The sequence below is a fragment of the Periophthalmus magnuspinnatus genome, chromosome 15 (genome assembly GCF_009829125.3).
Source record: "Periophthalmus magnuspinnatus isolate fPerMag1 chromosome 15, fPerMag1.2.pri, whole genome shotgun sequence".
NCBI classification, from domain to species: domain Eukaryota; kingdom Metazoa; phylum Chordata; class Actinopteri; order Gobiiformes; family Gobiidae; genus Periophthalmus; species Periophthalmus magnuspinnatus.
In genome coordinates, this window is record NC_047140.1 from 11,314,805 (window position 1) to 11,327,657 (window position 12,853).

A 12,853-nucleotide genomic window follows, 5' to 3' on the forward strand; every position below is an offset into this window, starting at 1 on the left:
TAGCATACTGGCTAGCCCTTTTATTTTACTTGCTTAGATTTGAGTCTGAGAATAAAGTTATAAATAGGAGAGAAATTATGTCCAAGGCCACCATTACTGTTCAAAAAAGGACGGTCTTTCCTAACAAAAGTTGCTTCTTTAACTCCTCTCTCAAACCATTTTAATTTTTTTTTGGCTAAAATCTGTACCTCACTATCTTCAAAGGCATGCTTAGTGGCTTTGAGATGGAGATGTATGGCAGATTGAGGGCCCAAGGGGCTCTTGCGACAGTGTTGGTACATTCTGGGAGGGAGAGCATTCAGTTACCAAGCTCCTGTACTATGGAATCAACTCCCTGCTGATGTTAAACAGGCCCCTACAGTCTCTGTATTTAAGACCAGGCTTAAAACCTTCCTCTTCGGTATAGCTTATGACCAGGTTACATAGTGAGGGAGTCAGGGACATTAAAACCTGGGATAAGATAGGCTGCAGTAGGAGTAACTAGCTGGGGGAAGTATGGCAACCTGAGCACTATCCTCTGCTTTGTCCTATTTTCTCATCAGCAATGCTATTCACATGTTGTCCCCTGTCCCACTCCCCCTGTGGAGTGTATCTCTTTCAGATGCCCCGATGACAGCTGGACCCTCCCCTCTTCCCCGCCTGGCCCTCCTCCTCGCCCGGCTCTCCTCCTCCTCGTCTGGTCTTCCTCCTCCTCGCCTGGCCGATTTTTCTTGTTTTGTCTGATTTTTCCTGTTGTTTTGTTTTTGTGTGTTGGCGGCACGGTGGCTGAGTGGCAACACTCATGCCTCACAGCAAGAGGGTTTGGTTCAATCCCTGGGTCGCCAGGCCTTTCTGTGTGGAGTTTTTCATGTTTCTCCCCGTGCCTGGATGGGTTTCCTCCGGGTTTCCCCCATCAACCAAAACATGAACGCCCTTCGAGACAACTGTTGTTGTGATTTTGGGCGTTACAAAAATAAATGAATTGAATTGAATTCTCTTATGGAGTGGCTGTTTTGTTTGTCCAATATAACGCTCACTGCCGTCTTCAGTACACCAGATAGAATAGACCCCATTAATTTCTTTGTGTTCAATAGACGAAGCTAACAAATAGAAAATGTTTGACAGTTCACAGATTTGAATTTTTCTTTTCACTATGGATCATATCTGGATGACTAAGGGACTACACAGACATTTATCTGGGATATTAAATCAATTGTTACATGTCTGTGTCACATACAGCCATATCATTCTCTTCCATGCCCATTGTTCCTCATGACTCTGTTCAAAAGATGTACATAGAGAACAGTGAAGAGCCCAAAAAATATTGGTATTGAGTATCGGCCCATACTGATATGATATGATATGATAACTGACTATAGGAATATTGATACCGATGCTCCAATCTCTACTCAGTATCACACAGGATACTGCCCATATAAGGCCGTGTATCTTCTAAAATTATGAGATCAATTCGCATTGCTTATTGCTTAAAAAAAAGTCATTAATCTCCTGAACCACTTATTGGCTTCTTGCCGAGTTGGGAAAATATTATGTCAGGGCCAGGCTCATTTCCTGGTTAGCTGAGCACCACTGATTGAAAGAAATACCACATGCCTTCAGGCTGCACTGATGTCCTTGTGTATGTGCTTGTAGAAGAAGTGTCCTCGTGACTGTTGACCCCTCTCCTTCACCCCCTGGCAGGAGGGATGGCCCGATAGTTTTTAGGCCCGAGCCCCTACAGGGCGTAGGGCCTATTGCTTCCGCAACGATGAGTGCGAAGCACTCATCGTTGCAGACTGTCTTCACGAAGTTGCGCGCTTCGCGCGCAACTTCGTGGCAGCACCGCGACCTTGCACAGACTCCTGTGTCCTAGCAACCCATGCCGTAGGCATGGGTTTGAATATTTGTTGTTGCTAGCATGTCAGCGTCAACATCGAGTCAATGGGCGAAGCCCATTGACTCGATGTTGACGCTGACATGCGTTAACAGGAGTCAATAGGAGTAGTCGTCCCCCATCGCCCCCTGCACAGACTCCTGTGTCCTAGCAACCCATGCCGTAGGCATGGGACATGCATATTTGTTCTTGCTAGCATGTCAGCGTCAACATTGAGTCAATGGGCTTCGCCCATTGACTCAATGTTGACGCGTCAGCGCCAACAATGTTGACGCGTCAGCGCCACCCACAAGGAGTGCGGGGCCGGCCTAGTGCGAAGCACGGCCCGCGAGGGCCGTTCGATGCCGCTTGCGGCTTTAATTTTTTCTTCTTTTTAGCCGATACCAATATTTGGTATTTGGTCTGGTGCTGTGGCCGATACCAATTTAATTTAATTTTTTTATTTATCATAACTTGAAGATATATATATATATATATATATATATATATATATATATATATATATATATATATATATATATATATATATATCTTCAAGTTATGATAAATAAAGACACCATGTATTTATCTAGGATATAAAATAATTTGTTACATGTTTGTGAAACATACAGCCATGTAACACTCTATTTCCATTCTGACTCATTACTTGTGTAAAAAGGGCATACAGAGAATGGGGAAGTGCCCAAGAAAATATCAGCACTGAATATCAGTATCATATCAGTATCAGCCAGTACAGATACTGTAACCGATATATCGCCCATTCCTACCTGGCGGTCATCAATCTCTGACCAAATGCCACAAAAGAGCTCTTGGGAACAATTCGAGCTTGTTTAACAGCCGGACCGTCCTGGAACTGATAGAGAAAATGGTTGCAAAAGGGATCGGCTTTCATCTGGCATATAAAAATGATTCACATCGAGGCCTTTCATAACACAGAATGGTATCTGTTTACGACCAATGGAACTCCAGGCCTGATCCCACTTTTACTGCCTGATTTGTCTCAATTTGTACTGAACACAAATTGAGTGAGCTTATGCATCGATCCCAGGCCTTGAGTAAAATTTGTCAGCAGTTGTTTGATGAAAGTAAATTAAAGAGTGGGTATTATGAAAAATGTATGTTTTGGAGCTTTTTAACATGTTATAACATTGTTTTTTCATCAAACATACCTGAAGTGCTTTTAGATGTTTGAGTAAAAAGCACTTCTATTCGTAACCTTAGCTGTAAAATTTGACCAATGCTTCGTCCACAGGCCGACTTCATCCATGCTCTGAGAGAATTCTCCAGAAAAATACAAAAGCATGATGCAAAACAATACACTACAGCTTTACAAACCTGATGTGATAGGCAGTAGTTTCATTAACAGAACGCACACTATAGTGTGATGGTACTGTGAAGGGGGAGTGACTTTTGATTCAGTGTCAAAAATGAAAGTGAAACTTATAAAACATGTTAATATGTTGTTTCGTGTGAATTTAGTGTTTTCTCAGATCAAACTCCTGGGGCTCACGGCGTTTGGAAACAATCACATAGAAGTAAAATGCCCACTCTTTATTTTCTAAATACAAGTTATGGATAATTTAGCCTTTTAAAAGCCAAAGTTAAATCAGTCAACTGGACAAAAAGTTGTAGGAGTGAAGATGTTTCACTGCTCATCCAAGCCTCAGTTCTGGTCAGATTGCTGGTGAACACTGCCTTATATCTATCTGAAGGGAGGGGCTAACTATACTGAAACTGTAAAAAGCTATTGTTTACAGTTTCAGCCTTTATGGACCTAATTTCAGCCTTAATGATATTGTTCTCTTTGTTTCCTCTGTTTGCTTTGGGTCTGAGGATGGGGGACAAAAGATGTCCAAGACCCCCATTCCTGTTCAAGGAAGGATTGTCTTTCCAAACAAAAATGCTTCTTTAACTCCTCTCTCAAACCATTTCTTTTCTCTGGCTAAGATCAGTATCTCACTATCTTCAAAGGAGTGGGTAGTGGCTTTGAGGTGGAGATGTACGGTGGACTGGGGTCTAGAGGAGATCTCATGATGGTGAGAGCCTCAGACACCACCTGTCCCCAATATATATAACTCTTTTTATGTTCTCTCAGTTTTGACTAATTTATATGAAAAAGTAATGTTTAGTGATAATTAGCATCAAAACACACATAATACATAGAAAAGTTAAGTCACAAGTAAATAAATAAATACATTTAAAATGTCCTTAAACACCTGTTTAACACACGTTTTTCCCTGAGTTGAGTGTAGTGCAGAAGATGATTGATGGAGTTGGGAATACTTGCATCTTACACCTCATTCCCCCCTAAGCCCACCTTTGCCTTGGCATAAAACTGGAACCAGAAGTTTAAATACACTATATGAAAAGACACATGTTTTTTTTTTTTTTTCTCATTGTGTGCTATGAAATCAGACTAAACTTTTCCTGTTTTAGGTCATGTAGGAATACCAGTAGGATTTATTTTTGCTAAATGCCCGAATAATGAGAGAAGCATTTTAATCATTATTTGTTTTTATTACTTAAGTTAGAAGTTTACATATGTTTTATTAATATTTGGTACCATTGCCTTTAAACTGTATGACTTCAGTCAAATGTTTTGGATATCCTTCCACAAGCTTCTCACAGTAGTTAGCAGGAATTTAACCCCATTCCTCCTGACAGAACTGATGTAACTGAGTCATGTTTTTAGACCACTTTGCTCGCACATGCCTTTTCAGGTCTGCCCATAAATTTTCAATAGGATTCAGATCAGGGCTTTGTGATGGCCACTCCAAAGCATCAAATTTGTTATCCTTAAGCCACTTTGTAACCAGTTTTGCAGTATGCTTCTAGTCATTGTCCATTTGGAAGACCCATTTGCGCCCAAGCTTCAACTTCCTTGAGATGTTGCTTCAGTATTTCCACATAATGTTCTTTCCTCATGATGACATCTATTTTATGAAGAGCACCAGTCCCTCCTGCAGTAAAACAACCCCGATGACCTGATGCTGCCACCCCCTTATTTCACAGTTGGGATGGTGTTTTCAGGTTTGCAAGCTTCCCCCTTTTTACTCCAAACATAACAATGCTCATTATAGCCAAACAGTTCGAGACGTCAAGGACGTTTCAGAAAATTAAGGTCTTTGTACCTGGGATCCCTGGCATTAATGTTTTTTTCAGAATAATTGGTTCTTCCTGGCAGAGTGGCCAGCCCATGTCAGTATAGTACTCATTTCACTGTGGATAATGACACACTCTTACCATCTTCACAAGGTCTTTTGCTTTTGTTCTTGGGTTGATCTGCACATTTCAGACCAAAGCACATTTGTCTCTGGGACACAGAACCCGTCTCCTTCCTGAGCGATATGATGACTGGACATTCTCATGGTGTTTACACTTGTGTATAATTGTTTGAGCAGGTGAACGTGGCACCTTCAGGCATCTGAAAATTGCACCCAAGGATGAACCGGACAAGTCCACAATTCTCTTCCTGATATATTTGCTGATTTCTTTTGACTTTCATTACACAAAGAAGCAGTGTTTCAGGTGTGCCTTCAAATACATTCACAGGTGTGTCTATATTTAAATTTAAATGTTGTCAATAAACTTCAGAAGCTTCCAAAGACATGACATTATTATCTGGGTTTTCCAAAATTGCTTAAATGCGTAGTAATCTTACTGTATGTAAGCTTCTGATCTTGAAGGAAGTATTAAAAAATAGTCTAAAGAAATCCTCATTATTCGGGCATTTAGCAAATAGAAATAATTTTGGTAATCCTAATTGACCTAAAACAGGAAAAGTTTAGTCTAAATTCATGTCTGACAGTGAGAAAAAAAAGTCTATCTTTTTATATAGTGTATGTAAAATGTTTAAAGGTTTCAACTCCATACTCTCTGATCAGGTTGTCCACATACTTACTGACTTTTATTCCCCCGTGTCACCTGCCTCGGTGCAATAGATGGAAATAAGAATATTTTCAAAAATCTGGCCTTCAAATACACTGATTACAGATGTTCAGTAATATGCACAGTCCCTATCAAATAAATACATTAAAATCAAACAGACACAAGACCTTTCAAGACAAACAAGCTGAGTTAGAGGAAATGAAAAATGGTACGGGGCAAAAACTCTCCGTAACACAAACTGCAAAATGCCAATTAAAGCACTTATTGGATATCTACAATAAAAAAAAATAATAATAAAAAAAATGCATTAAACCAAAAATGTCTCCACTCTGGATCTTATAGGTATGTGTATGTCATGTTTGGAGCATACAGTGACAGTGTACTGCTTTGTGCTGCAGAAGCAGACAGGATCAGTCAGGCTGCAGTGTCTCTACATCACCATGCTTGGGTTACCATGGAAACAAGGGCACACACTCACATAGACTATTTCGTTTCTCATCAATCTTTAAGTAAATTAATAGTTTTAAGTTAAACTTATACTTACATTTCATAGCCTAATTATTTAAAACTGAAAGTCAAGTATAATAATAATGCCTTACACTAGTAATGCACTTCACAGGCTCCACAAAGCCTCTCAAAGTGCTAAGCTACTATTGAAATCATAGCTGCTCTGCGGCAAACTGACTGAAGCGAGGCTGCCAATCTGCACCATCGGCCCCTCCGACCATCACCAGTCAGTCACACTCACCACATAAATCTAACCACTGAGCCACTGTTGCCCCAAACGAATTTGTAAAAGAAAATGTGCCTGAAGTTGTTGTCTAGAAAGTCCACTTTCTATGCCACTGTAAACAGCAGCGGTATTGTACAGTTATGCATTCTGACAGCTGGATTAAATATATAATGATAAATAATACTTCAGTTGTTTAAATTATTTTTTTGCAGTGACAAACTCCATGCATCTTTTTAATGTTTTCCTCATTCTGCCTAATTAGAGAATGAAAACAGTGGTTCCAGCACTAATACATGTTAAACAGTAGTGTATGCAGCTCCGGGGGAGACACAGCTCTCAAAAACAGGTCGAATGGAAGTCTTGTGGTTATCTTTGGGAAGGAGTTGTACTGGGACATAATTAGTAAAGGGCCCCGCATTTGAACAGGCTAAATGCCCATGAGCTCTGTTTGAATCTGGGGCAAGCAGATAGAGCAGACTGTGGGATGCCAAATATTACATGCTCAGAAGCACAGAAGGAACGGGAAATGTTACTGTACTTTTGACAATGGATTCCACAGCTGTTCAGGGCGCTTCAGTACTGACAAAAAATGGTATGTAGGAGATCTATAGAAATGTTTTTGGAACCATTATTTAATTAAAAATTTGAATATGGATTTTGAAATGCTTTTCAAATAGGAATTGTTTCTACAATTATGATGTTCAACAAATATGATATATTTTGAAATTCACTTTGGAAAATGTGAGTTTGGGTTTAGCTTAGGTCAACATTTTGAATATACTTATTTTACATTGCATGACATATTGACAGGAGACTATGATTCATTCAGACCAGAACCTCAAAAACCCTTGAACACTTTATAACACCTGACAGTTTAATAACGCACTTCAACAATAGATTATATATTTGCACTGTTTTGCACTACTGTTCTGTCCATATTGTATATTTTGAGTTTATATTCAGTCAAAGTGTTCCTTACAGTTTAAATGCCTTTGTATTTTTTATTATTATTATTATTATTATTATTATTATTATTATTATTATTATTATTATTATTATTATTATTATTAATCTTATGCTGCACCATATTGCCACAGCACATTCCTAATTTGTAAATTTTGTTCACTGAATGACAAAACTCAATTGGATTCTGATTTTGAGAAGCAAGGAAAGAAGAAATCTGAGCTGGTGGTCATGGAGTACTCCATTGTTGGATATGTGGGGGTGGATCTTGCCGTTGCGCTGTTGGAGCTGCGCTGATGCCATGTGTTTGTGTTATGACTGTAGCCTCCTCTTAATGTAGTTATCAGCCCCAGCCTCATGAGTGTAATGTGTTGTACTGACATTCTTTTAGCTGTTGCGTTTTTTTAGATGCTGACATATGCGTAAACATCGCAGTGTAGACAAAGGACTCATATGTCCTATATAAACGTGCCAATATTAGCGATGTGTAGAATTCTTCCAATAGATTGGGGCTTAGGCTACAGAAGAATTGGTGAGCAAAAACAGGGGCTGCCCAGTACAAAACAACTACATAGGTCCATTTAAAACATTAAAAACAGATGCAGGTGTCACTAGAACTGTTTATCACCAGATTAATACAATGCTGTAGTAGTACCAGTGTATCCAGATTTTCAGGCCCTTGAAATGTAAATCCATTTTTTAGAAGCAAAATAACTGAAAGGTTTTTTTTCCATTTCAGTTTCCAGCTTTTAGAAATAGACAATCATCATCAAATAAATGATGATATAGATTTAAATGCAAGATTCAAACATGGACATGCTGAGGGTGGCAGCTCTTACTTGCAGTGCTTGTGTGGTCCACTCAGAGTCTCAATGACGAAGCACTCTCCTCCATTCAGGCAGTAGGCCAGGTCCTTCTCATGGCACGGTTTGAAATGCTCCGAGTGCAGTGGTGGCACAGTGGGAGAGGCTAAGGACACAACAACACAGCAGTGTGAGAACAATCACAAAAGCATACATTTTCTAACAGCCCGCCTCAAATTGCCTCTCTGTTCTTGCATTAAACATATCTCAAGTTTCATAAATCATCATTGATGCAGAGAGGGTTTCCCCATCTCCTTGGCTCCAGAACAAGTGGCATCTGCGTGTGAAGCCAAGAGCCCATTGTTTGTTTGGACCAGGAGGTGTCATGCACTGAAGATGAATGTTGGACGGGTAATAATCTGTCCCTGCGTGATGAATAGGCTGTGGTCACACTTGTGCAGCCTGAGAGCGTGTCTTGTCCCACCATTCATCACTACAGGCAGGCAGTGTACTCTGTGCCTGGGTGGACTGGGCAGACACCAGGAAGGGCCTTACTTAAAGGGTTTTAGATATCATAACAATTTTTAAAAATGTATTAATTAAAATGCATGAATAGTCTGAGACTTACATCAAACATTCAAAGTCTCTTTAACATTACATGCTTTGAAAAAAAAAAAAGCCCATCAGTGGCTGTTAATGTATGACTCTCCTAATTTTACTAATGAAAGGCTTTAACATAAAAAAATAAAAATAACTAAAACCAAATAGATGCATCCATACAAAGTAGTAATAGACAGAAATAAATAAAGTCAGTCATCTCAATATAATAATCTAAATATTTCAATGAGGAATATATAAATATAGGTAATCCTTAAAACAACTGAAGATAATTAACAATAAAAAAAGACTTCAAATTATACTAATTATACTATGACATGCTTTAATATCACAATGAAAAAATGAATGAAAAAAATGATCACTGTGGAGATTATATATATATATATATATATATATATATATATATATATATATATATATATATATATATATATATATATATATATATATATATATACATACATACATACATACATACATACATACATACATACATACATATACATATATATATATATATATATATATATATATATATATATATATATATATATATATACATACATACATACATACATACATACATACATACATATACATATATATACATCAATCGTTCTCGCATTTACATGCATTTTCATAAATCTATATAAATTGGACTTGGCAATTTGTCTGGTTGTCCTGACATGTAAATGCAGTGATGGTCAGTTAAATTCTTGAAGCTGTAAAAGATCTTCATAATATAAGGAACTTTTAGCCAACTCAAACTACTAGTACTGCACAATAATGTGCCAGTTTATCTCACAGAATCCTGCACAGAGCTGGTCCACAGCAGTATACAAGATGACCCAGGTCTTCCTAATCACTGATTACATACACTATTCTCCAGAGAGCCTGTTATTATCTGCACAGCCATAATTAATGTGTTAGGGGGGCAGCAGATCTTCATTAAGACCAACATAAAGTATCATTTGTGAGGTGGTCTGCTTCTACCGGGGTGTGGGATGTCAGCACTCGGCACGGCCCTTAATCAGCACTTTGTATGTGGGGTTAGAATATGAGGTGATTGGGCTCTGGGGAACTGAGGCTTCCTGGAACTGTCAGAACATCAGCAAGTCTACCGCACTACATGGAAATCATCGTCCACCAACATCAAATGAAGTAAATAGAAGAAGATCATGCCATCTATGGAAAGGATACAAGAAGTCGCCCAAGACCTGATCTTTCCCCCTATAGAACACTGAACTTATTACTTGTATAAATATCTCCTACTTCCGCTGTCATATCTAGCATAACTTTAACTTGAAAAAACTTGCACTTTCAAAACAATATGGCATACAATATAATTACAAATTTTATGTTGAAACCACAAGTTCTTTATTCAGGTGAGCACTAACTACAGAGTTGAGATCTCTCTGTTTCTGTTTCTCTCATTTCCTCTAGACCAGGGGTCGGCAACCATTAACACCCAAAGACACATTTGGACCATGGAAAAGAAAACACTGGGAGCCACAAACATCATCTCATCTAAATATAAAGATAACACTGTATATACTGTTTTTTTTTTGTTTTTTTTACCTTTACGCTTTGTATAAACAACTGTAGTGTGTTGCTTATGACATCCATGATGAGAAAAAAAAAGTTTTATATATATATATATATATATATATATATATATATATATATATATATATATATATATATATATATATATATATATATATATATATATATATGAAAATGGGCCAATGCGTTTGTCAGGGTACAAGATAATTGATAAAAAATGTGTTGTACAGTACAGCTGCCTCTCCTCTGTACGAGCTGACACCAATTTGATGTTATCCTGATTCTAGCCGTGTGCACCGATTCCAAAAGCAGCTGGGATTTATGAGTTGTCGTGTGATTTCATCTTTAAGGAACATCTCTTCATCTCAGTCAGTCCATCTCTGTAGATCTGCTCCTTCTCAGTAGAGAAGCATCAAAACATTGGATTTATAGTCTGAGATCGGATCCACATCTGTTCATCAGAGTACTCCCTTTTTTACGATGAGGCTGCCTCATCTTTGGTCATGCATTGATGGATTACGTCCAGGGCTGTGTAGGGGTTCTCCTTGGTGGAAATCACTTTTTGGCCAAGAATATATTGAAGTCACCATGGCAAAGATCAGGGGAGGGTCAAATAAAAGCATGTGTATGAAAATGATCAGTACATGGACCCCAAATGTACTGCTGTTTGGATAAAAGAACAGAGCAGGAACAATATTGTAAAATTCTCTCACATTTAAGGAGGAGGTAAGTCAGTGATTCATCTTATCAAGAGGTGAGTGGTACTCACTTATATCTACAGAAATACATTTCCTTCTGTAACTGAATAAAATTGCAGAGTAGTCTACTTCTACTTTTGTAATATAATATATATAGCTACTGTGGACTTCTACTTAACACTACCCATACTTAAAGGAGAAGAATATATATACCGGTATATCTCACAATTAATTATATGTTGGCAACAAAGAATATAATGAGGGTTTTCTGGCTCCTAAATAGGTCTTTATTTTACATTTACGCCTGAATATACTGAAGTATTCACCCAGTGTTGAGCAGTTTTTTGCTTTAAAATGAAGTTCAAAGGCTCACAAGGCTCAGTATTAGCCTCTTTTATTTTTTGTCTACATTCGAATATAGGTTTGCAATGTTATTTAACTTTTTGAAGCTAAAACGTTCTGCTCACTATAATGTCCTGGCTTAGATTTGCTTCAGTCCTGATTCTGGTCTGGTAAAGGTAAGTCCTTCTATTTAGTTCTTGTTTTGTCCCGGTTCAGTTCTGGTACATTCCTGGTTCAAACCAGCTTTCTGCTTACTAAACATAAATATCTCTGTAAAGTAAACATGATTGACACGAGTGGTAAACTCCACACATTGCCACTGATAGATCGCAAATTCTCCATATTTAATCATGTATTTAGTGCCACTCTTGTTTTGCAGACGTTTCTTTGTGATCACTGAGTCTTTTTGGATAGTTTAAAACCTCAGATGGGCCTTTGACTCGTCTCTGTCACGCTCTCTGTACAGTTGACCTCTGTACCTCATGTCCAGTGCACAGACACAGCAGGCCCACCTCCTAATGTGTGTGTATGTGCTGTGTGGTGAGAGAAGAAAAGGCGAGCACAAGGGGTCACAGACAGGAGCGAGGGTGTTTGATCCAGTCATTTTGATTGATACACGTGACCTGCTTTATTGCGCATTAAAATAATTAAGCGCGATGAATTATTTTTTGAGTTAATGTGATAAAACACATTTACCTGCCCAGCCCTACTTTGAATACAACCTTGTCACTCAAACCATTATCCATAAATGTGCTATAACCATATCAGGCTGCAGACAATATCAAGCGAGCACACACCCTGCTATTGGATTACAATGTCATATGGATAATTTGATTCTAAGTACAACAGTAGCTTGCAGTTACATGGAAATGTGAAATATCGCTTATTAAAAACTGCAAATGAATTCGCAGTTGAGGATTGCATTAGCAGTAATGGCAAGCAAAAGGTGATTATCTCAGAAAGAACAGGTGCAGCACAGGACATGTACGATGACTAGAGGCCTCAAACACATGAGTTTAGACATTAGAGGTTCTCTGGGAGAGGTAGGGCAATAGGCAATAATGAAGATAATGCAAAGGCTGGGTCAGTGGTTGGAGGATTACAAGGGCAAATTCAGTATACTAGGCACCTTGTCACTTATAATTTAGATTTTAGATTTATTATTAGGATTTATTTTGCAGAGATTTAATTAAATATAACTTAACTATATTGGTAACAAAAACCTTGCACAAAATCTTGGAGTCCCTTCCAGCTATTGGCCAATCGCCTGTCTCTCCACAACAAGGAAGCTCATGTCAGGCATCATCACAGTTAATATAAGTGTGCACGTGGATCATTACATGTGCACAACACAGAAGGACATCGGCAC

At 38.3% G+C, this 12,853-nt stretch overlaps 1 protein-coding gene across 1 annotated transcript in view; it reads right to left on the bottom strand.

The window, feature by feature from the left end:
* Window positions 1–12,853, bottom strand: part of LOC117382938 (pro-neuregulin-3, membrane-bound isoform) — a 598,115-nt gene that overhangs the window by 48,092 nt on the left and 537,170 nt on the right. Inside the window, exon 2 of the mRNA XM_033980184.2 lies at window positions 8,297–8,426. Within this exon, the coding sequence (XP_033836075.1) occupies window positions 8,297–8,426 (130 nt within the window). The remainder of the gene's footprint in view (window positions 1–8,296; window positions 8,427–12,853) is intronic.